The following is a 25,476-nucleotide window of genomic DNA, read 5'->3' as shown; positions in this document are numbered from 1 at the left end:
ATTAACAGTTGCAAGTTATCAACAAAATGAGAATTTGAAGGTGACCATCCTTTTAAATTTCATGATAAAAATTGAGAATGAATCTTTTCTATTGCTGACCGCTGGTCGATATTTTGCCCCGGCAGTGGACTATGAAAGTGCGACTTTCTACAGCAAAGGGCAGCTCATTGGAACTAGTCACGCAAGAGGTGCGGACCAGAGCGGTCAAGTTGTTACAATGGCTTTGTTGAATATGAATTTTTGAAAATAAGCAGCACTTTCAATGGAAGCTGAGCCAGTGACCAAACCCTATAGAAAAGGTAACAATATTATTAATGGTAATTTCAGGCTATACATCCTGTTTGGTAGGGGTTGTTCACTCCTTTGACTCGTACAACTGGCTGATCCACCTCATGTACGCCCGAAAAGAGTCGCAACAATGCAAAGTGCTCATCGGCAAACAGTTACTTGCATCGAGAGGAATGGCTTATTTTCCGAATATGATGCAGGCAGGATTTCAATTTAATCTTGCGTTAACAAATAAATCAGGATTTTTATTCTTACAGGGAATCATACTTCGGCAAGAAGGCAAAATGCAAGAATCACTTGACTTCTTTCAAGCTTGTCAAATTTTTAATCCAGGACATTTGGAGAATTTAAAACAAATCGCTAAATCTTGGTAAAATCTAGAGATATGAAATTAAAATTAAAAAAAAAAATAATAATAATCTGACTAGGCTACTTGCCGGCAGGCATGACGCTGCTCTAGAAACATACGTTGATATTGAACAGGCTCTACAAAAAGCAGACTGGGAAATTTATCACAATATTGGTTTGTATTATTTTGCAAAATATATTTAAAAAAAATTAATAAATCCGACTAAATTGAAATCCTTTTATCAGGCGTGTGTCTTTTTTATATGAAGCAATACGCTAAGGCAAAGGAGTACCTGAAAAAGGCAATTGAAGTGGGCAACCAGAGCGAATCTTATCTGGTACTGAAGAATATATATTTGATGGAAAACGACTTAGACGCCGCTCTTCAGCTATTTTCAGCAGCAGAAAAGTAAAACTTATAATAATTCAAGAGTTTTAAATAATTCCATTCAGGTCTAATTCGGATGCTGGCTCAGGGTTGACCTTGAGTCTGGGGTTATTGCTTGCAAAAGCAAGGCAGAGCAACGCGGCTTTGGAAAAGTTGAGTCTGGAAACAAAAAACGGCGCCGCTCTTTTGGCCGCTGGATGCATTTTGCAAGAGAGAAATGACGTCTCCGGTGCTATGGCAAGGTACAAAGTGGCCGCGAACCTTATGCCTGAGTCGGCCGCTCTATGGAATAATGTTGGAATGTGCTTTCTAAAAAGGCAAAAATATGTCGCTGTAAGCAGGAATTTACTAAAAGTTAAAAATAGAAAAAAAATTAAAAATAAAAAAAAAAAATTAAAAATTCCTTAATCCAAATTGTTAAGTAAAATAAAATCATTTCAGGCTGTGTGCTGTTTGAAACGAGCTAACTATCTGGCGCCATTCGACAACAAAATTCTCTACAACCTCGGTCTTATTCATCTCGTAATGCAACAATACGCTTCCTCTTTCCACTTCTTGTCAGCCTGGGTGCACCAATCGCCTTATCGAGGAAAAACTTTCATGCTTTTGGCAGGCAAGAATACAATTTAAAAATCTCTATTTAAATGCTAAACAATGAAGTAGTGGTTCTTTGGCACCTGGGAGCTGTGGAGGCGGCCAAAATTTTGTTCGAACAGGCGGCACGGATTGAAACGACAGATCCTCTTGTGGTTCTGAATCTTGCAATCTTCGTTCACAACACAACAAAAGATGGCGAAATTATTTCAGCAAATCTGAGAGAATTCCAAGAGAGGATGCAAAACTTGCAAGGGACAGTTAAGGATGACGAGGTTTGAATTTTCTTTAAAAGTGTTTCTATTTCATAGACTTAATTTTTAGCTTCTTCGAGCAGCTCATTTTCTGTCAGAGAGGCAGCCAGAGAGTAAAATTTTGGAGCAAGAGATGATAATTTGAAATTTTCAACATAAGTAGCAAAACTTTAACACTATTATCAACATAGAGAGTTTAAAAAAAAATTGTGTTGTTCTGAGATGTTGGTTTTCCGAAAATACTAAAAACGATATTCATACAACTACTATTATTTATTTATTGATACCTAGAAACTGTGTTTAATCCTGTTCGCCATCATCATTATCTTCCTCTTCTTCATTTTCCTCTTCTTCGTCATTTTCTTCATCAGCACGTTCTTCTCCTTCATCCTCCTCATCTTCTTGCTGTTGTTCTTGAACAGTTTCCACTGCCTCGACTTCAGTTTCCACATCCCCGACCTCGGTTTCCTCCTGCTCCATTTCTTCATATTCATCATCCCTGGATGAGGGGCCAGCCTGAGGGTTCAACATCTCCACACTCTCAGCCAGCCTCTTTCGCAGATTTTCAGACTGGCCGCAGTGAGTCGAGAGCATATCAAACTTTGCTTGCAACTGATTTTCTCTATCAGTTTGTTTCTTGACATCTTCAGTAACAGACTGAAACAAAAATAAATTTTAGAGGAATTTTTAAATAAAATTAAAGAAGAATTACCTCCAAGCGCCTTGGAATGGCATTACGCTCCAAATTTTGTAGGAACTCAAAAGTAGACAGCTCCGTCTTTGATTGCTCCAATTGATCATGCAAGTCCAATAGTTGCTTGATCAAACCTTGGGCGCGAGACTGAAATTTTAACAGATTTTTATTCCAGTTTTTTGACGCAAAAAATTTTATTCCATACCTGATATCCACCAGTAAGAATCTTCAGTTTCTTTTCAATTTTTGCAGCCCTCTTTGCCTCCTTGGCCATGTGCTGCCTGTTATTCTCCAGTTTGCGTTCCAGAGCCTCCAGTCTGTCCTTCTTGCTGGCCAAGTTGGCCCTGGTGTATCGGCTCTGTGACGGCAGATACAGAACTTGGGACAAGCATTCATTCCACACTTGAGTGTAGGCGTCGAAAGGTAGATCTCCGTGGCCCATGCCTTGTTTTACAACTTCCAGCTCATCCGCAAGTAACTGCTTAGCCTTTTAAGAAAAAATTAATATTCAGAAAATTAAACAGTTGATTCAATCTTACATATTTGATGTCATTCTCATCAAAATTATCATAAGGGTTTTTCTGAAGGAAATTCAAGTACTGCGACTCGTTCAACGGACCTGATGGCTTTGACCCTTTCATCTTGTCATCCTTGATGCCCATTTGGGACAGAGTTGGATTTTTAACAGCATCATAATGCATCATGACCAGCATTTCTTTCTTAATTAACTCCTCAGCCTAAAGACAAACAAAATTTGATTGGCTTTCATTCAATCAAGTTAAAAAATAAAAAATACTTTTTGCATTTCAGTCAGAGACTGAGCGTCTGTTCTAATGATGCTCATATTCATGTCAGCCGGTCTTGGCAACGCCCTCTGAATGACCTGAGACCTTGCACGCAGTTCTTCTTGTACTATGATAAAAAAAATCAATAAATTGACAAATTTAAAGTAGAATAAGTTACATTTCCTCCGAATCTCCTCCTCTCGTCGAGCATCTATGTCTGCCTGATCCTCATCAGTTATCATAGGCTCCATCCCTCCGTCTGCCCCTTCATCTTCAGGCACCACGATTTCGTAGTCATTCTTAGGTGTGGGCAAGGTGCTGAGACCCTGACGAAGTTGGTCACGGACCTGGCGCTGATAGCTTTTCATGGCTGCAGGAGTTGCTCCACCAGCTTCTAGGGCATCGTCTGGGTTGATGTTCAAGTTGTCTCTCAAGGGTGTCTGTTGGCTCACAGAACCCTGGGTCTGTGACCCTGGAGTGGTGAAGCTGACCACACTGGACGCTCCAGGAGTTTGTCCACCACCTGAAGGTAAAATTTCAAATTATTTCTACGATAAAATTGAATAACCTTCCAATTAAAAAAAAGGTATTTTAATTTGATAGAATTTAACTTTTGCATCAAAACAAGTTTAGATATTTCAAATAATTGTTTACAAATTTCAAATTGATTTAAAATTTTAAAACTAATTTAACTTAACTAAAAAAAATCTTACCTTCGCGATTAGAGCGGAATGGAGTGGCAAGCACAGTATTTGGAGTGGCAACTACCCCATGTTGAGGGGTAACTCCGCTGAAGTCTGACTCATGAAGGGGTGTGTTCAATCCTCCCTTCAATGGAGTGTCCACATGCGTCAGAGCCATAATGTTCTGTGCCTCCTGGAGGATTTTGTCCGTCTGTGGTGCCGGAGTCCTAGGCGTTTGCATCGTAGTGGGAGTGGCCAGGGAGTAGTCGGCCAAGAGGGTATCTGAAGACTGCTGGCCACTCTCAGTGGCCACCTCTCTGGCCGCCTCACTGGCTCGCCCCAGTTTGACCACCTGCTGCAACTCCTGATCGGAAATTTGTGGCTCGGGAAGCACAAGTTTGCTTCTCTTCCGTGCTGGCTCCTAGAAATTTATTTATAAGTAAAAATTCGTTTGGAAAAAGTTAAATTTCAACTAACCTGGTTGTTAAGCATGGCCATAGGCATATCATTCTCCTTTCTCTGCTTGAGCTTCTGCTTGTCCTTGCGCCTATCCCTTTCCTCACGCTCACTTCGCAGCTCTCCGTCGAGATGCTGCTGCCTCAAGTGGTTGAAATCAATGTCGTCAGGGTTGAAAGTTTCCTCGGCAGTGTCGTGGAAGCCCAAAGCTGGTCTTTTCTCAAAGGGAATTTCAGCATTGTAGTCAACCATGCGCTTCTTCTTCCTTCTCTGACGCACTTCAATTCCAGCAGCACGCAATTCTCGGCGTTTCTGAGATTATAAAAGAAAAAAATTAGTACATTTTTTTATTATTCCAAAGAAACTCTAGAAGTACCTGTAGAGCAGCCAACCTCCTGGCTTCCTCCAGCTGCTTTTCTCGGGCCTTGCGTTTGGCCTTCTTGCCTTGAGTGTTGGCCAATCTGGCCCTTGCCTCCGACAGCATCTCAAGTTCTATAAATTAAAACATCGTTAAAAAAATTTCAAAATCATATTTTCTACACAAACCATCTTCGTCCATGTCCTTAGGATCTGGCCTAGCAGGCTTAGTTTCTGGGTTCGGATCAATTTCACCCGGCTTCAGCTTCCTCGGGTCATCCATTCCCTCTTCTCCCTCTTCCTTTCTTTGAGCTTGATCCCTATTGATGAAAATGTTAAGTTTATTTACAAAAATTATGTATGAATTAATAACTTACAGAAGGTATTCGTATCTCTCGAGACACTGAGCAGCTGTCCTGCCAATGATGGGTGCAATGGTCCTCCATTGTGTGGGCATCAACTTGGCCAAGTGCAGTAGCTTCTCATCCTCCTCCCTGCTCCACTCGGTCTTCTTGATGCTCGGGTCCAACCATTCATACCAACGGGCTTTGCACTGCTTGGCCGACTTTCTGTGCAACAACGATGCGATTCGAGACCATTGGTTTTTGCCATATTTCATCACCGCCGCCTTGAGGATTTCATCCTGGAAGTAAAAATAAAAAATGAAGCCAACCGGGTCGAAACACAAAAGTTGTAAATTGAAAATCAAAATTGGACTTCAATTATCAATTTTGAAATAATATTTATGAAAATTGCTGTCTAAAAGCAACAAAGTATCAAATTATCTGAAAAAATTAACAAGATAAACGGAGAAATAAGAAATTGAACAATTATAAAATTAGAAATATCTTGAAACAAACCTCGGTGTTTCTCCAAACACCGCCCTTGATCATCACACGCGGCATTTTGGAAGAAGTTTCGGCACCTCTTCAGGAAAAATTTCAGCAAAATTTGCTTCAAAAATCAATCGTTGATACGTCAAACGTTCACAAAACTGTTTTCATGTCGCAAAAAGGCCGAAATACAAGCAGGAAAACTCAAAAATTGATTAGAAATCCGGCGAATCGCTACTGTATTTACACGATTCGTGATGCGCATGTAATTCCGGTGTACCAACCTTACATGTTTTGACTTCGACACTAAGAACTGCCAACCACATAAAATATGCCAAATAAAATGTTCGACTAACCCGACTAAGTGTAAATACAACTATTAGTAAAAATTAAACCAACATAAATAAGACCTGGCTAAATGGTATTAACTATAGCCAATTAAATCAAAATACAACAACAACAACAACAACCCGACTAACCAAAGGTGAACAATAATAAATAAGTATAAATATATAGTAAGATATAAATAAAGTATTTAAGATAAAAAAAATGATGGTAAAGAAATATTAATTATTAATTTTGATCAAGTTTATATTAATTTAATTTCTGTGTATTGACCTGATGTAAGATGCTGTGTTTTTCAATGGAGAATAAATTAATCAGATAAATAAATAATTTAATTAAATTAATTTTGAAACTTTTTCCTACGCACAGCTAATTTATTATTTAAGCGACATACAGCAGCGAAACTACAGATTGAATTAAAACGAATATTAAGTTAAGTTTGAAAAAATGCAATTTATTCCGCAATTCAAATCAAAATAATTATTATATTGATTTTGCAAAAAGTGTATTTCCCCCTAATATTTTGTGTGTGTGTCAAATTTGTAATCAATATTATGAATATGACATTGATAAAATATAACTACTTTGTGCGACGTATATTCCGGTATAATTATATTCTATTCTATACACTCGTCTCCCCTTTTTGATAAAAAATCTCATTTCTTCACGTGCACTCTATAAAACGTATAAGTCGTTTAATATCATATTCAACCTTGAATTTCGGGGCCGTTGTGCACGTATACGGGTGGCCCTTGGCGCACTTCTTGGAATAGTCGGAATATACCGCACACTCCATGCAAGGGTGCATGATTCGGGGGTGGCGCAGCCGCAGTCGGGGGATGCTGGTCGAGGTGGTCCAGTTTTCACACGGCGAGATGAAGGCGCACGGCTCGATTGCCAGCTGAAACGGTTTAACGCGTTTCTTGCAGCTCAAGAGGCGGCCACACAGGCGGCCAGAGTCGTCAGTGGCGCGGCCGATTAGCCCGGGGCGGCCGTGGATGAAGGTGAGTTTGAACGTGGCCCCGCTCAAAAAGTGCATCTGCAACAATGCCGCAGTATTTGCGGTTGAAACACGCATGGAGAATAACGCATAATCACATAATTATCAAGTCAACAGTCAACATGCATGAATCCAATTAAGTCGTATCAAGATAGAAAGGATTGAAATGTATTTTATGACGAATTGTCTATCGTACCGTAATTATCATAATATTGGAAGTATTATAGCAGGGTTAGATAAGACTATTAGAATAAATTTTTATCAGCATTATATTTAAAAAAGATGGAAAATTTTTAAAAGAAAAAGGTTATATTATTTATTATTAAAAATAATATTTTTAGTTTAAATAATTTTTTTTAACAACATTTTTAGTGTTGAACTAGAATTTTAATGTTTAATTTTAATGTTTAATTGCTATTTTTACTGAATTTGCTTCTAACAACAGCAAGAAAATTAATTTATTTAAATTCAAAAAAAAGAAAATTATTGTCAGCTGCTATGGTAGTAAATTAATATTTATGCATTACCTTTACCTCACAACCTTCATACTCAAATTAAACTCAGTCTTGACAAAAGACTTTTCACTTTGGTCGTCTCAGCATAAAACCTTTCCCAATTAGTTAACGGCAGCAAGCCATGCCACCGCTGTAATTACTGATAGGTCATGCATGAGTAATTAAAAGTTGCCTCACTCTTCGTGTCACCGCATATATCTGACGGGGTTGTTGAAGAAACCGTAGACGCTGGATAATGAGTCCTCTTCAACTCCGCACAATGGCCTCATTGTTATCAGAAAAAAGAAGAAGATTTCGCATTGTTCTCCGAGGAAAAAATCTAACACGTATTTGATGCACTTGGAAAAACGCATTTCAAAAACTTTTAAAGAGCCATTCAAGACAGAAAAATCCACATAATTTCCTTATAAAAAATGCTGGCAGGTTATTAGGAAATTTTATAATAAATTTGATATTAAGAAGAAAAAAAAATAAAATAACAGGAATAGGAGTAAAAAGTTATATTTTTATAAGAAATTATTAGAGATGTTCAAGTCTTTTTAAAGTATATAAAATTCATTCTAAAAATGTTAAATCTTTGAAAATTGTGTGCTTCTGATTATTTGTCGGATTAAAAGTAACTTTTCAAACGCTTGTCAAAAGTAACCTTTTTTCTTTTTAATTTGTGGACTATTTTGAGGTACGTACGCTGCATTTAAGGAATTTTAACTTTTAACAATAGTCACTGTTTTTTTATCCTCGTAGGAATTCCAATCTAATGATAGAGCAAAAAAATAATTTTAGGATGACTTTTTGCCGTCATAAATTTAATAACAAAAATAAAAACAAAATTACAATGTTAAATAGAATTATAGAATTTCTAGCAAAATCCCACTAAAAAAGTGTTCATATGAAAATTTTGCAAACTAATTAAGACTTTTTCTGTTCTTCCACCATAAAATTCTAAATTCCTCCTGTTCGTTCGTGCATGCGTGCTTGTTAAGTGTCCCCTGCTTTTTCTTTCTCCTAAAGGGTGAAAGACAAAATTCCGTCACGCGCGTCCAGTCATGTCGTCCTCTTTTTCCCTGGAAGGCTCCCACTCGCCCCATGCGCTGCTCTCTCGTTAATTTTTAACTCAAATTGATCCGTTTTGGCGGCGCCAAAGACATACATACACAGCCAGAACACTCAACCCGCAGAGTTTAGTGTGTGCGCTGCACTCAACTCATTCGACTTTCCCTCCAACTTGCGTATTCTCTGCCAAAGTGAGCAAGTTGTAAAGTTCTCGCCAAGACAATCTGGACCTTAAATTTTTATTCCGTGCTGCCGGAGCGAGAGCAAAAGCGGCCAAATTTAATTTGGTGAGCAGACGGAAGAATTTGTACTTTGTTGGCGACTTGGTGAGTGAGTGCGAGAGAGCTGTTTCAACTTTCAAAATGATAAATTGTAAATGAAGATCTGAAACAAACCAAAAAAATTTTTATAGATTTGAAGTAAAAATGTGCGGCTATTATTTTGAAATCTTCAAAACAAAAATATTTTTAGCGTATATTAAAATGTATTTTTATTTAGAATATAGTGAAATTTTGTGTTGATTTTGCCAATTAAATTCATAAAATATGATTTTAAAAAAAAATAAAAAAACAAGGAAAATAAATAAAATGAAAAAAAAACAATAAAAACAATTAGTTACTAATTAAAGTCAATTATTATTAATTACAATTATTTTTTGAACATAATATATTTTTTAAGTTTTGATGCTACGCTTTTTAACTAATTAAATCTATGTGTAATTATGATTATTGATAATTAATCATCAAATTACTTAAAATTTTGTTTTTCAGATGCAGACGAGTTGTAGGCGCCGAATCAGAAGACGATCTTTTGTTCAAGGAGTGCGACTGCTGAAGGAGTCGCACACCTCGAGATAATAGTGATAATGGCGCTTGAGAAGACCAACCACCTGGCACCTGCCGGCATTTTCACCTCCTTCCACTGGGTGAGTCTAATAAATTAGTCCTAACTCTCCAGAGGGGTTGAGCGGCCGTCGATCTCCAATTTATCGCTAGGCTGATCTCTAATTTGGCCTGTTCTTTCAGTGGTGGGTAATCTATTTCAATGAAAGACAGTTGAACATGACTAGCGTGCCATTTGAAAATAAGAGATAGCCCCTAACAATTATATTAGATAGGCTTCCTAAGGAAGAGTTTATTATTGATTTGTAAAAATACAGATAAATATATTATGCATACTTTCTTTGACATATTTATAGCTTGCAATTAATTGAGAAAAGCAGACACAATTTAATTGAAAAAGTTAATTTCTTTTTTTTAAGCACTTCAGTTTTTCACACAATATTACTATGTAATCGTTTACATATGAATTGGAATTATTCAATAATAATAAAATTGTAATTATTAATTCTCAATTGATAATTTGATTTTTATTAATTTCATTAAAAATATCAATCAGGTTGCATTCGAACAAAAAATTTCGCAGAGAAAAGTTATTAATCTCAACATAGTACAAAACTTCGAATTTATAAAATTTTCCATAAATTTTTAAGCAACCAATGCAGCATTTGCATTTGAATTAAAATTTAAATATCACTCCTTTTCATGAACTTTTTTTAAGCAACATAGTTTATAAAAATAGAAATCAATCTCCACACTCTCGCATCCCATTTGTTCCTAACGTGATGAGCGAAGAAACAGTTTGCACAAGCGAGAGAACGCCTGCCACTAATGCAATTATGCAGCCGGCTCGCCTGTTGACCCGCGCAGGTTGCATAACTTTGTAATCCGATGCGTGTGCGCGTCTCTCGGCGATGAAAGAAAATCTCGGTTGTTGGCAAAACAAACGAGGCACTCTTTCGCACGACCCCACTCATTATTGATTATACTCGCTCCTATCTAGCCGTAACCCTTTCAAATGACGTGTTTTCGTTCGGCCGCGCGATTGCTCAAGAAGTGGTTTGGGCCAAACAGAACGATTTCTCAGAAAAGAGGCTTTACTTTGGAGCGCCGTCTTTTACGATCGGAAGGAAGGCCGCTGCTAATGCCCCTTTTAACTTTAGATCTTGATTAATGCAGGAGAAAAAGTTTTTTCGGCCTAGTCATGTAGCTCCCTGATAAGGAGAGATACCAAAGGACCCAAAGGTCAAAGTTGAAATTTTTCTAGCAGATTCAAATTTAAATTTTGTAAGAAAATAGTAAACCAGGATCGGAAAAACAATATTGCATGTAAAATTTAATAAATACGATGAAATAGAAATGATATTAGCTCAATTTTGGAAGAATATCTTTGACAAAATATCTTGAAATCAAAATTTATATTATACAAAATTTAAAAATGCACAATATTCTAATAATGTATAACAAAAAATATTGACGACTTCCATAGAAAAACAGAGCCCACGTATTCTAGGATTTTTTTTTAATTCTTTGTACGCCAAGGACTATTAGAAAATCAGATCTGAAGTTTTGAAGAATCAAATTTTAAATCTGAAAATAATTTACGCTACTAAAAATAATTTCATTGGCTAAACACTTTATAACTAAAAAAGTCTTTTGACAGTTGCTGTGTGTGAGCTTTAAGCTCTCTAATTTGACAAGTAAAACGACTGTGCGCACGTTTTCATCAATTATTCTTTTTCGTCTGTCTCTCTTTCAGATCGCAGCTCTGGCAGCCGTTTGCGTTTTGGGCTTCTTCGCTGCCATCACGTGGTGGGTCTGTCGGTGCAGGTGATTTTAAATCCTATCTACTGCATGCACGCACGTCTCACTAAATGCCACACACCGTAAAAAAGCTACTGCACTTTGCATGTTATACTTTTCTGATTTGCACTCGATCGCTATTTGTCGCGACCATGATTTTCTCACCCCGTTAACATTCAGTGTGGTAAGCATTTACCGGAATTGAATATTGCATTTATTTGCTCGGACGAGTCAAGCCCTACACGTATTGAATGAATAAGCTTGATTATTACGCTTGGTTTTACTCCGACTTTTGGCTCGAGAAAGTCTTGGCAAGAGGATAAAAGAACGGGCGAACAATCTGATACTCTTTTTCAATATTGAGAAAGTTTATTGGCGGAAAGTTTTGTCGCCAACTAGATAAGAATATTGGCGCGTTGTGCGGCAGTTTATCGATCTCTTTTCATTGAAGATATTATTTCCCAAACTATAAAAATTAAACTAATTGTTATTTAAATATGTAAATTAAATTTAGAGATCGTTTGCAAACCTATTTCTTTGATTTATAAAACTTTCGGAGTAGTTCACGGAAATCATGATGGTTATAAAAAATTAATTGACCCCTCTTTGAATGAAAATAAAAAATTAATCAATATCGGGGTGTGAAACAAAGGAGCATTAATCTCACAAAGGTTGAAAACAAGGCGTCAGTGTCCGCGAGCTTCGACCAACCCTTTTTGTTCGATAGGCGGCTATTGAAGTCGGTCACCAAGGCCATTAACAAGCGCGGCCCGGTATGAAAATAAGCGGCCAAGTGGTTGGCGCGAAGCCCTATCACTGCCTAATTAGCAAGACAGAGCAAATACAAAATAATTCCGTGCCGAGAAATCGGAGCAGTGCTGCTTTGGCCGCCTCACGGGCACCATGTTCGGGCTGTACAGCAAGATGCAGGCCCGCAAGGCAGCGGCCGCCGAAAATCACCCGTCCGAACTCGAGCTCACGGGCCACGACCGCTTTTGCCAAATGAAAGCGTCTGCCAACCACGTTCCGAGGAAACGAAAAAAGCCTCTCAATTGTCGACGCACGCAGTCTGCGGCCGAGTTCGACGGCCGCTCCCTTCGAACGGCTGTGGCCATCGTGGCCTCCAGTGGGGCCTCCAGCCCCACCAATTCCCCCAGACATAGTGCCAGGTACACATAGATAAAATAATTTTGATTTAATTTAGAATTTATAAAACTTTGCAGAGTTACTAAATTAAATTCCCAATTATCTCAATTTGATACATAAATTAGAAAATTAAAAAAAAAACTTGATCAATGATGATTATAAGTTTTCAATTTTTTCTTTTTCAAGTACCAACATTATTTTAAGTTTAAAATTTAATATGTATCTAAAACTAGAAATTTGTATCTTTTTATCAGATGTCAAATAAATATTCATTGTTCCATAGATCCATAAATCCATTTTAGAGAGACAGAAATATAGAGTGTAGCTTTAATTTAAACTTTTAAGCATACAATTTGATCCCGAACACCGTCACAGAAGTTCTTTGAGAGCCTCCAGCATGGAGGAAATGTGCGAACACTCACCTTTGCGAGGGGCCGAGGCGATCGAAAGGCCGCGGGTGCCGGCTTTGGCTCGTCTTTTGGGCTGTGTGACCATCAATAGCAGCGGTGGCAGTTCGAGGGAAAGTTTGACCAATTCTCCTCCTCTGGAAATCAGGTACCCGAACTGGCCAGATGTACATAAAAATGACGAGTTTTTGCATATTTATGAAGTCTCCCTTGAGAAAAAAAATATATCATTTGCATTGTATGAAGTTTTAAAGAATTTTAAATTGGTACCTTTTTAAGGACAGTTCAAAAATTTTGTTTTCCGTATTGATATTAGTCCACCTGATTGCCAAATCTATTTTTTATAGAGAATGTAGCTAATCTTCAATTAAATATTTCCAAAAATTTGGGTTGGAAATGGTTTGATTCAGATATTCAATATAAAAATTAATAATTAAATTTTTGATTTGGTAGAGACAAATTTGAAAAAAATCAACCATAATTTAATGCAACATTTTTTCAACTCTGTCATAACTTTGTGGTTGTGGGGAAACCTAAATATTGTTTTAGCAAACATAATGAATTTCATGCAAATTTAACTAGAGCCCGCATTGTGTTGAGAACGTTTTTGTCAATCTTCTTTATATCTGTTTCTAAACATCAAACCATCATGAAAAGCGATTTTCCCTTTCAATTTAGTAGCAGCGGGTCGTCAAAGAAAAAAGAATCTTGAGAGATAAACCCATGCTTGAATAACGCCGAGCGAGATTAATTCTCAGATTAAATTCCCCGGGTGCTTGCGGATCGGAAAGCTGTAATTTAAAATTAGCCACGAAGCGGAAATCGAAAGACTGCTCTGCTCGAAACAGCGGAAGCAGCTCCTTTTTAGGCTTCCCACTCTTTTTTTTTGCCTGCAAATTGATTTATGCTCGGCGGCGTAACACGATTAGTATTTACACTCTTGCACGCGCACGATATACCCTTCCATTGACGTGCGTTGAAATTTGTTGCATGACTAATGAGGGCGAAAATATATATTCGGGTTTGTTTACCGACGGAATTTGCAAGGGAAATAGTGGGCCTAAGAGTATTACGCTGGCGAGTGTTAATATGTGTGTCAGTGCACGCGAATGGGCCATTTCAGATTCACATGCATGACTCGCTTTCATAACTGTGAATTGCAAATGTTAGAGCGGTAGTATAACAAATTTATAGCAAGCATTTAAAATTTAATCCTGGCTTGGGAAAGACAGATAATTTTTTTTTCAGCTAATGGTAAAATGAGTGTTTTTGTCAAAATAGATAATAAAGTTGTTTAAATAAAATTTACTATTTACTTACATTTTTGATATATTTTATGATTATATTTTAAAATGTAAAATTTTTATTATTTATACCAATTTATAGTTGAAAATTATTTTTAAATTTTAAAAAATTGAGTTATTTAAACTCTCTTCTTTTTTGGTTAAATAGGAAAAATATGGAAGTTGTAAAAACATTACATAATTTTTAATTTTTTAGATTTATTTTCTCCACTTGAGATTTCAATTATTAGGAAAAAATCCACATGATGCAAATGAAACTTTTAGATAATTATAATTATTATTTACATTATAAACTGACAATGAGTTATATTAAATTAATGCTTCAAGATTTTGCTTATTTTCAAACTGTTGGGTGGGTGGATTGTAATATTTTGGTATAATTTGCAGACATGGAAATGGACGGTACGAATATTCAGCGTTGGAAGACGATGGCCACCAGCAGGAGCGACTGGAAATGGAGAACAAGGCCCAAAGGTCGGCCACCAGAGACAAGGCCAATTTCAAGTGTCAACAGTATCTGTACAACTCCAACAGATACATTTTCAAGCAGCAGCTCAGTGACATTGGTATAATTTGAACGACAAAAGCTCTTGCTTTTCAATGGTCAATGGATTTTTTTTTTTTAAACTTACACTTAATTATATTAAACTATTTACGAACAAAAATATAATAAATTTTTAAGTCTGTAAATAAATTTCCAATTAGAATTTGTTGATTAGGAATGAAACAGAAATAATAAAAATATAAAATAATGCTAAATACGAGTTCAAAATTTCACGAATTTCATCTGAAAGAGCAATTTATTTTATTATATGGACTAAAAGGAAACAAAAATCAATAAGAATGAATTTTAAATATTAAAATCAATTAATTATATTTGAATTTTTATAACGTGTATTTAACTGAAACCTGAAATTTTCATTAAAATAAATTAAACCAATTAATTTCAAGTTCGGATTTATAAAATTGTCCATTACTTTGCAGGATCTCGTCTGGAAAAGCACTGGTTCGTCGTGAAAGACACATCAATCAAAACGGAGCGGCTACTGAGCCTGCTGCAGGTCAGAGGCTCGAACAGCCCCCTGAGTTGCACCCAAGCAAGCAGGGAGACCCTGCAGGACTTGTTTGTCTCCCTCCAGCACCCGTACATTTACCCCATCCTGGACGTGGATTTTGTTGAGCTCAGTGGCAAAAACCAAGTGGTAACTGTGTTGCCGCTGAATCAAAAAGGCAGCCTCAAGGACTTCATTTACAAAGTAATTCTCTTTGAAAGTAGTGCAATTAACAACTCAAAAAGAAGGAAATAAAGAACAAGAGAAAAGCTGTAACAATAAAAACCACCCAAATTACAGAGCAGCTGGCAAGAGGACTGGGGTTTGAAATATGCCCAGAGAAGCAGCGGCATGTCTGCGTCCCAAGTGCAGCGCATTGGCAGGCAGATTTTGGAGGCGCTCATTTTCTTGAAAGAACGAGGATTTCCGTCGTACGGCCACTTGCACTCTGGCAACATAATTTTGCAAAACGGTGCTGCCAGGTTAGAACAAAATAATTACATGCAGATAGTTAAATATATTATAACCTGAAAATTTTTGGAACATAAAAAAAATGTATTTCTTTTTAAATTAAAATAATGCGTGTTTAAATCAGTTTTTGATTAACAATATTTTTATGCAAGAACTTAGCAAAAACTTTTGACAGAACCTTTTTTATTGCCCAGTTTATGTAAATTTTAATAAAAATAAATTATATATTTTTATACAAAGCTATTTGTTAACAAAAAGTTAGATTTTTGCTTGCCAAAATTACTTTGAGTTTAAAAAATCATATTTATAGTAAACCTCAATTTAAAAATTTGTGGTATTTATTGACTGTTTAACATCTTTTTGGTTAAATTTTAGGTTAACTGGTCTTGAAAACACGCTGCTCGGCCTCTCATCCAGGGTGCACCCTGTCATTTGGGGACGAGCCAGGTCTGATCCGTCCGCATTGGACTCAATTTGCTTTGGCCACGTCCTCTTTGAAATGTGTGCGGGGTACGAGCTTTGCACCCCGCAGCCCACACCAGGTCACTTGGCCGACATTCAAGACAACCCCCAGGTAAAAAAATTATATTCGTTTTATCCAGAAATTCTTGTTTTATAATAATTTTCCTTTTACTAGGCATTGGGCGTGCTCGAGTACATTTTCAACCACCCCAGTGGCAGAATTCCCTCCGTCAAAGAAATATCGGTGTGTGATTATTTCAGAAATATTGATCTGCGCGAGATGAGGGCAATGCCTTTACCTGTAAGTAAATCGACTTCTTGTTCTGCACCGTTTGCTCTACAAGTGCTCGATATTACATGTTAATAAACCGTGCGCCCACTTGCGCCTTATTTGCAGCAAACCTTTCAGCCACGATTGACAGAGTCCGTAGTAGAGTTGCTCACAGCTGTCAGATTGCACCAAAACGGAAGCAAAAGGTCAGACTTTAAATTAAAAGTATATAATTATAATTTATAATACTATAAAAAAGATGAAAAATTCAAAAAATAACTTCAAATTTTGATGTCAATTGAAAATTTTAACATAAATCTTGAATCATAAACCTTCAATTTCTTACATTAAATTTTCAAGTATCTAATTTAAATTTAAACTTTTAAATTTAACTTTCTCCAATTAAAGAAAATTAATTAATCACTGATTTTTTTCCATTGAGTTTTCCCGCAGTATTTTTGTGTGTCTAATAATTTCCTGTATTCCAATCTAACCGGGGTTGGTTTCCTTCCAGAAGTTCAAGGCCGCAATCGGTGTCGACCTACGAGTCGGTGGTCCCTGGCGGCTCCCCAGGTCACAGTCGCAGGTATGGATTCAGAGCTCTGTTGCGCAAGAAACGCCACAAGAGCATTTCTCTTTACTGCTAATGACATTTACTGCATCTCCTCTGTCCATCCTCCAAAGAGATGTTTCCACATTTACATTAATTATAATACTGGCCAAGGGACGCACTATATACTCTACATGCATATACATTACTATACTAACCGCTCCAAATTTATGCTTAATCTACATATATTGTCACCCACACATCCCCATTACCAAGTCAACATTTTGCGGTGGTGCCTGAATTGTGAAAGCGAAACCGTGTATATTAAAAATAATTGTTCAAAAACGTGTAGCTGTTCAGAGTTGTTTGGACCAAAGTGAAAAAATAATTTCTGTCGGAATAATAATAGAATTTTTTTAATTGAAAATTTTTTGCAGATGTATACTTCTTATTGAAAGAAATCTAGAGCTTAAAATTAAGATAGATATTTACACAACATATTTTTGCTAAGTCAAGCTAGAGCAAAATGTAATTTTTAATATGTCGAGAATAGAAGTGGAATTGGCATTTCTCACGAACATGGCCCACTTTTCAAATTCCTCTGCTACACTCTTCTGGCACTCTGTCACCATTTGTTTGTCAAATATCGTGATTGCTGCGCCTTTTCTTTGCTCAATTTTTCCTTTCTTTTCCTCAGTTTCAATCTAAATCCGCCTCTCCATCATCCATCAAAGGATTTTTGCTAACTTTGTTGTGTATCTCTCTCTATTTTTTCCTGTGTGTATCTCTCCAAATGGTGGAATTTCCTACTTTCTCACACACGCACACACTTTTCTTTGTGCGAGTAAGTTTTCGTTCCGTTTATTTTTGTAACATTATTTCCTCTTCTGTGAATTTTATTTTACCAAAAGATATATATTTTTTATTCCTTAATTATGCTGCTTTATTTGCGAACTATCTGAAAAAACTCTGTGACGCACTGCGTGCTTTGTATACCCAAAAAGTTAATTCGGTCCTGTAATACACAAATCTCTGTGTGCCAGCGCTTGTTGTGTGTATGTAAGACAGCAAAATAAAATTAATCTCAGCCGGTGCTTGGGAATTAAACCAAAAAAAACTCTGTGCTTCTGAAGAAATATATAAACCAAATACACTCGATGACGAGTTTGATGTTGTGTGAGTTATAGTTTAGTATTAATGCTAGTATAATTTTCTTGGATATTTGTACAAAAACTGCCCATGGGAATTATTTTGATTAATTTATTAGTTTTTTTTTCTGTTTGACCCGCAACTCAAATCACCAAAGATGAATAGTAATTTTGGTTTATGATCGATAAAAAAGTCAGCTATTACTTTTTTTTTTAATTTCTTGAATTAGGCAAAACTCTAATTCTTTTGTGATTGATTATCCATTATGTATTAAGGGAGATAAAATTTGGTTGAAAAGTGGTTTTAATATTAAATATATTTTTAATTTGTTTTTAAAAATATTTTATTTTAATATCAAAATCTATAATGTTAATCCTTTGGTGGTTTCAATTATTAACCAGTTTTCCTTCTCTTTTATTTTTTATTATTTTGACATTTTTAAATTTTAATTCCCCTTCTAATAAATTGTGGTTAAACTTTACTTTTCATCAAAGTTATTTTTCTTTTTCCTTCAACGTTTTCATTTCGTTTCGGCGCTGTGCAGATTCTACTCTGGCGATCTGGACGTTTACTAGAGGTATAGTGCAAGAAAAGTTTAAGTTCTAGTTACGCGGCTATCTTTTGACATATTTGCTGAATAAGTAGACGCATGCCTTGCTCAACTGTCTCACTGCTCTTTTCTCACTCTTTCTGCCTGGCTGGCGATGTGCCTTGGAAATTTCGCTTCCTTTCACAGCTTCCAAAATTAATGTTGGCATATTATTTATTATACGCACCTCCCCACCGTTTTCATCTGTAAATACGCCTCATCAATCATGCCGCTGATGGAGCTCGGCGCATTGCAGCCCTGCCGGGGAATTCAAATCGCTCCTTTCTAAAAACATACATATTTACTCTCGCAATTCTAATTAAACTCGCAATGAGAGTCTCTCGTTGCATTTTCCGCGATTGTTTGTTTGAAAGTGGAAATGTTTCATATATAAAATGTAATGCCTGGGGCGCGAAATTCGCGGGGGTGTCTCTTGTGAACGAAATGATGAATGGCCCTTTACTCTCGGACCATTTGCTAGCAAAGTTTCCTCCTCCTTCATTAAAAGTTTCGGTTCTACCTCGCGGTGGAGTTAATTCGTTTCAAAGAGCGGTCGCGTTTTATGTGCCCGTCTAATTGTAAAACAAGGCAACTTGAGACTCAAAACCAAGAGCGTTGGTCGGGCCAAAGTTTAAATCTGAAATGCAGCGCAAACTTCTCAATATACTAACAAGCTTGGGAGAATTTAATAAGCCAAAAATCAAATACATTTACAGAGGTTAATTAATTAACATTTTAAATTAAAGAAATTAAATTCCAACATTTTTTTTGTAATGTTGAAAATTAAATATTTTGAATTTAATTGAATATTACATTACAAATTAATTTTGAAAATTCTAATGAGAATAAATAAAAACCATGACTAAAATTGATAAATCATTTGTATTTAATTCAAATTTAAGCATCTTTTTGATTGATTCGTGATTAGAAATTTTAATTAATTCTCATAAAAATCTGTGCTAGCAAATTGATAGTGACATTAGTGACTGGCGACGTATAGCCCAGAACTCTCCAGATGAGGCTTTAGGGGGGCCCAGCTGCCTTCGGATGGCTTAATCTCTTTAATCTTACGAGTTCCATCCAATTTGACGCGCTTTCCACGTCATGACACTTGCAGATTTTGATCGCTCGCTAAACAGGCTTTGTTAGATCTAAAACTTCAAAGCCGCACAGGCTGATTTTCCTAATTTTTAAAATCATTTCTGAGCAGAAATTATATAGAGCTAGAAGCTTAATTAGTTAATCAAGATTGTATCAAGCAAGATTAGGAAGTTCAAGCTTCTGTAAAATACGCTAATATATTTCATAAGAGAAAAGGTTAAACGTAACCTGAAAACTCATGCTTAGATAATAATGTTTGTATTAGTCTAACAATGTATAAAATATTTCTGTAGCCAAAATAAGAAGTTCTTAAAAACATAAAAACTTCTTCCTATTATTATCATTATTGATTTTTTGGGTTTTTTTTTAATAAAAAGTGGTAATTTTAATTATGGGGTTTTGTTGCTTAATTAACTATTAAATTTCAAAGTGTTTAAAGAGTACCAGAATAAATATTTTAGAACAATCAGTAGTTGAAAAGTGAAATATCAGAAAAATTTGTTTGCTAGAACCGTTAATAATTTTCCAAATAGTTGAATGATATAATTAACATAGAACTTTTGTGCCTGTCCTCTCGGTGTGCCCCTCTAGGAGCAGTGTTTCATCCTCTTCCAGTAGTACTAGCAGTCCCACATCATCCGACCCCTCTGCGGCAGCGAGTCCTGCCGCCGTTCGCGAAGCAACCGAGCTCGAAGGTGCTGTTGGGGGTGCGTCGGTGCCCGCCCAAGGTGCCCCCGAAAGCGCCCCCGAGGAGGGTGTTGGTCTGCGCGGCGGCCGATCGCCCCTCTATGCATCCGCTTCATCGCTTTACGCAACACCACACGCATCAATGAGCCTGCTGCTGCTGTCCGCCTGCAGCCTGGACACAAGCTCCGTCCTCTCGCCGGACACCGAGGACAACGCACCACCCACGCCCGTCCATGATGATCCGAACGCCGACGACTTCTCGGTTCCAAAGGCAAGTTTAAAGAAGAAAGAATGAATTGCGAAATAAAAATTGGTTCAATTGAGGATGAAATTGAAGATTTTTATTACAAAATTTCTTAAATCAAATTTTAACACATTCCCGGCAGCTCAGTTTTAATTTAACTGACATGTAAAATCTGCAAGTTATTCAGTTTTTATTTAAACTTAACAATATATGGATGTAAAAAATGCTAAAAATTTAAATAAGCAGGGAAAAAAGCACAGATATAAATCGTAGTTTTAATTAAAAATCAAAAGTAATATTTAAATTGCTCTTTATTGAAACCCTCTTTTGAAAATAATCAAACCAATAGTCCGACTCCTCCATAATTTGTAAAACATATTATTGAACAAATAAAATCACTCAAAGCTATTTGTCACACACCACCTGACCTCTCTGCCTGAATTACTTACGAGCGACGCTTCCGTTTTTCCCTCACGCGATATCGACATTAGACGCATGTTGGTACATTTTGATACCATCAAAGATAAATTGAATCGGTCTTTGAAAGTGCCTTAATGATTCCGATGGAGGAAAATATAATATTTTCTTGTTTTATTTAAACTTATCCGCATAGAGCTAAATTCCGAACGCCAGTTTCAATTAATTTAACGACGCAAACCGCATGCACAAAATTGATTACGGCCACGAGGGACAAAAGAAGCGGGCTCGTTCGTGTAATAGAAAAGCGTCGGCGCAAAAAGCAGGCTCGCAAATTGCCTCGGCTAAATAAATAGCCGGCCTGCATTGTTGCGATGAAATATTTGGCCACTTAATAAGATCAATAAATCTCACCGCGTTTTTTCGCTGTATGTTCAGGAGCACCGAGGGCTGAGTCTGCATCTGCACCAGCACGCGCATGTCCTGGCAAACCGGCCGCCCAACGTCAGCACCCCGAATGGAAAAACGACCGCCACCTCCTGTCTCACCCGCCGCTTGGCCTCGCATTAACATGTAGAAAAAATACACTCTTGGTTTTCTCGACGAAAAAAAACACACCGTCCCAACGGATAAGAAAAACATACACGCATCTTTACATTTATATAAATATACGTCCCGCTGCACTTGCGGAAATCCGTTCCATCCCGAGCACGTTTTGTTCCTCGGCGCTTTTTGTACGATAATCTACCCCTCGCGGATCTACACCATGGTGTGAAGAAAATAGTAAAATAGAGAGTTAGGATTAGGAAATATATTTCTAAAATTGGTAAACATCTCTGCTTTGTTATTATACATCTGAACTGAACATTTCTGTCTTTCAATTGAACGAAAATTACGAATTTTTGTATAATAGCGCAATGGAAATTATTAAAGAATTTAAATCACATATCTTTAGTTATTTTTATTTAATTTTTATGCTTACTTTCCTTTTTTCCAAATTTAGATTTGAGCAATGCAAAATAAATTTTTGAAAGGAAAAAATTAATTCAGATTATTGAAAATAAAATTTATTAATTTTTAAATTTATGAATATTTTTACTACTCTTTCATTAAATGTAATGAAAATTATTACAAAATAAAATTTAGCTTTTATTATTTTAATCGCTCTTTAAAACCAGATTTTCTTTTTAATTTTCTTTATTTTATATAATTGAAGTAGATAGAGGCAGAATAAACCTTCCATGAAATATAATCAAACCTGAAAGTTTTATACTTTTCAATCAAATTAAACAAAGATTTTTATACACTGTATCCACTTCTGTAGCAAAGTCGATAGTTGTTAGATTTCCTCTTAAAACTGCAACACAATCAATTGACTTTTGACTGACACTTTGCATTGTTATAGGACGTAAACTGTGTTAGACTAATTAGTAACTTTCTTCGCTTTAAGTGGTATAAAATTAGAAAATTTGTTGTATCTGCATAATCCGCGAAACTGATTGCCTGGGAGAGTTGGAGGAAAAAGTTACGACAAAAATTCCGTGCAAAGCTTGATGGCTGGGATTTAAAAGTAATTAAGCCGCAGGTCGGATTATATTGAACGGCAAGAAGAGGAAATCTCCTGAGCTCTCTGTGCGTTGGCAAAATTTAACGCGCGTTCGGCTTGACGTGCGGCGATATTATATTAAAACGAGCCGCACGACAGGATTAGAAGACACATTTTGTTGTGACACCACCACCAACGGATTTGCCAGCAAAACTCTGTCGCCCGATATTGCGCTTGGCAGCTAGGCCGACGAATTTCCTCGCACTCCTTTTGGTCCCTCCGGTTTTGCATACAAACACGCTTCTTTGCCTACATTCCGTTTTGGGAAACAACAGAAATAAGTTTTCCTGCGTTTAAAAGTGTCTCTTTGCATGCAAATGCCAGCGCGCCGAAAGAAAAACTTTTCGAACATTTTTCCTTCATCGGTCGCGTTTTATTTTCTCCGGGGCTGCGATATTGTTTGAGAATTCACATGCAAATCGACTTGTTGTTGGATAACTTCTAAACGAGCTGAATCCTTTAGCGATTGACCTAATTTTGATAGCGTTCATAAAATTGTAATTGAATTCCCTTTTCTCAAACCGAAACCAAACAGTTAATTTTTTATTAAAATTTTTAAAATGCAGAAAAACTTTCCAAATTTCTACAATAAATAAAAAAAAGAAATTCATATTGTAAGTTAGCCCTTTCATGAAAAATTTGATTCACAAAAAGGAAAAAAACTACATAGTATTAAAATGAAATAAAAATAGAGAAGTCAATTCATCTCAGAACAAGCTTATTTACTTTTATTAGTAATATAAATAAAATACACCTGCTCTTGCTTTATGAAAATTAAACTTTAGATTTCAATGAGTATCCTCAGCTCTAAGCAAAATTGGAAAGGGATTCTTAAACTGTTTTCGCCGATATTATAATTCTGTATCATCTGGGTTGTAAATAATACACAATTGATGGTGACCTGAATACAAGTAAAAATTGGATTTTATGCTAAAAATCAGATTTTATGCTAAAAATCAATACAATTTATGAAAATAATATAAATAATATAAACTATAATGAAATGTAAATCAAATACCGAATTCTTGTCCTGCATATGAATAATGAGCTACAAGTAACAATCTTTTTGTGAAGCATTTTTTCCTTAAATTCAAAATATCAAACTCTTATACAATTTAAAATTTAAATACCTAAGAATAATCTGTAAAAATTTATGTTTTTCTGAATAATATCCTCAAATACAAATTGAAATCAACGCTGCTGTCTTTCTGAAACTCTTAATGTGTGCAATATTCACTAAATTTTCCGAAAACAAGTGAAAAATACTTATTTAGAAGTTAATAAATAGTGAATAATAATCCTGTCAGTCTTTCATGTAAACAATTTTATGGAAATTGCAAACTTCCAGAACAATCGTGTTGTGAGTGGGTATGTGTTTCACAATTCCATTCAATTTGCAGTCAAATGCGAAACCATTCAAGTTTCTCCGAATACGTTACGAAGTTTCAATTCTGCTCGCAGAATAAATTGAAACGTACGAAAGCGATACCAAGTCCTCTTCTAATTAGAAGGGTCTAAGTAAGAAAAGTGTGGTGCAAATTTGTGCGCTCTGGTGATCGATGAAAAATTTGATTAAACGGCTGCCTGTTCTCTCATTAGAGCTGCAGGCGCCCCTTTTTAAAAGAATACAAAGGAAATAAGAACGAAAAAGAAAGACGGAGAATACTCGTTTGCATGTCATTTCTTTTGTCGGCCGCTTTCTCGGCCATTGTGCCTTCTCTCGTTTTCTTTTCATTCCACTTCGATCGCAGTTTTTCTCCCTTTGTGAAAAGGTGCGTTACGAGAGCTCGGCGTTTTTTAATGTAAAAAAGTTAAAACGAGTTCCATGTTTTCGCGCAGGAAATGTTTATAAAAAATATTTTTATCAGTGCAGAGTCGGATCGATCTGGGAAATGTAAACTCGGGCAAGTACTTATGTTTGTATAATATTTTCCACCGCGTTTTCCCATGTTATACTTCTATATCTGAATGAAAACGAGCTTTTAGCCATGGGATAAAAAAATACAAAAAAAGCCAACTCTCGCAATCACCACAGAAAAATTCTTTTTTCAGCAGAAACCGCGTCGTGAGTACGCTCTTGAGCATGCATATCACGCGCACACGTGCAATCAATATTGTATATATAAAATACACCCACACTCTCGGGTGCCTCTCGAAGAAATCACAAACTGCTGCAACAGCTACATTATATACAAAGTCTTTATTTGCGCTCTCGTGCGCAAATAAAAGGAAATTGAAATGTGAAGCAAACAACAATGGCAGCATTTCGAAATTTTTTAGTCATTTCTCTGTAATATTAATTCCTTTGCTGCTTTTTAAAATGAAATATGAATTCCTTCTGATTAAATCCAGCGTGAATGAAATTAAGTAGATTTGTATTTACAAGAAGAATGCTTTTGTGAAATTTATTCAAAAATTTATGTTTATATCTTGATTGAAATTGAATAATAAAAGAGGAGATGAAAGAGATACATGTAAAAATCAAACTAGTTTTCTTTACTGAAAAATCCAAATGTTTTCTAGTTAGATGCAAGTACGTATGTGTGTCATAAAAATTACATTACAAAGTAATAAATCAAACAAATTCTAGCCACGATTTTTCATATTCTACTCTTTTATTGATAACATTGCTATTTTATTATTATTTTCTTTTTAATAAAACTTGAAATGAAATATGAAATTCAACGCCAAGTATTCCTTACTTAGCCTTAATTAAAAGAGACGCATATATCGCTCTTCGCAGTCTTGCCTTTATATAATTGTTACTTGTCCAATTTTATGATCC

At 36.1% G+C, this 25,476-nt stretch overlaps 3 protein-coding genes across 8 annotated transcripts; 2 read left to right on the top strand and 1 right to left on the bottom strand.

Moving 5' to 3' along the window:
- The first annotated feature begins 188 nt into the window (after nt 1-188).
- LOC132192902 (Bardet-Biedl syndrome 4 protein homolog) lies at nt 189-2,124 on the top strand. Its single transcript, XM_059613118.1, has 9 exons — nt 189-299; nt 349-488; nt 546-658; nt 717-811; nt 883-1,045; nt 1,090-1,357; nt 1,466-1,637; nt 1,688-1,893; nt 1,943-2,124. Exons 1-9 carry the CDS (start codon nt 263-265, stop codon nt 2,015-2,017), a joined length of 1,269 nt encoding a protein of 422 aa, XP_059469101.1. The 5' UTR covers nt 189-262; the 3' UTR covers nt 2,018-2,124.
- Nucleotides 2,110-5,949, bottom strand: LOC132192901 (cell division cycle 5-like protein). The gene is made up of 12 exons (XM_059613116.1): nt 5,708-5,949; nt 5,225-5,490; nt 5,037-5,167; nt 4,867-4,982; nt 4,512-4,802; nt 4,065-4,455; nt 3,530-3,874; nt 3,363-3,478; nt 3,106-3,303; nt 2,772-3,053; nt 2,585-2,713; nt 2,110-2,529 (listed from the first exon to the last, which is right to left on the bottom strand). Exons 1-12 carry the CDS (start codon nt 5,750-5,752, stop codon nt 2,173-2,175), a joined length of 2,667 nt encoding a protein of 888 aa, XP_059469099.1. The 5' UTR covers nt 5,753-5,949; the 3' UTR covers nt 2,110-2,172.
- Nucleotides 5,950-6,893: 944 nt separating this feature from the next.
- On the top strand, nt 6,894-25,119 carry LOC132192767 (slowpoke-binding protein). Of its 6 annotated transcripts, XM_059612871.1 has the most exons (12): nt 6,894-7,029; nt 9,364-9,518; nt 11,192-11,262; nt 14,480-14,658; nt 15,077-15,348; nt 15,445-15,626; nt 15,991-16,189; nt 16,253-16,378; nt 16,475-16,554; nt 16,863-16,934; nt 20,329-20,695; nt 21,524-25,119. In XM_059612871.1, exons 2-12 carry the CDS (start codon nt 9,459-9,461, stop codon nt 21,653-21,655), a joined length of 1,740 nt encoding a protein of 579 aa, XP_059468854.1. In that variant the 5' UTR covers nt 6,894-7,029; nt 9,364-9,458; the 3' UTR covers nt 21,656-25,119. The 6 variants fall into 6 exon arrangements, with proteins under 6 accessions (XP_059468854.1, XP_059468853.1, XP_059468852.1 ...); XM_059612870.1 differs by lacking the exons at nt 6,894-7,029; nt 9,364-9,518; nt 11,192-11,262 and adding exons at nt 12,122-12,404; nt 12,757-12,936 and having other exon boundaries at nt 21,524-25,116; XM_059612869.1 differs by lacking the exons at nt 6,894-7,029; nt 9,364-9,518; nt 11,192-11,262 and adding exons at nt 12,122-12,404; nt 12,727-12,936 and having other exon boundaries at nt 16,866-16,934; nt 21,524-25,115.
- Nucleotides 25,120-25,476: the final 357 nt, after the last annotated feature.

Source organism: Neocloeon triangulifer, unplaced genomic scaffold (assembly GCF_031216515.1).
Source record: "Neocloeon triangulifer isolate White Clay Creek 2 clone unplaced genomic scaffold, ASM3121651v1 ptg000003l, whole genome shotgun sequence".
In the NCBI taxonomy this organism is placed as follows: domain Eukaryota; kingdom Metazoa; phylum Arthropoda; class Insecta; order Ephemeroptera; family Baetidae; genus Neocloeon; species Neocloeon triangulifer.
Note: the sequence above shows the minus strand (reverse complement) of the source record. Positions and strands in the feature narration are given on the sequence as shown.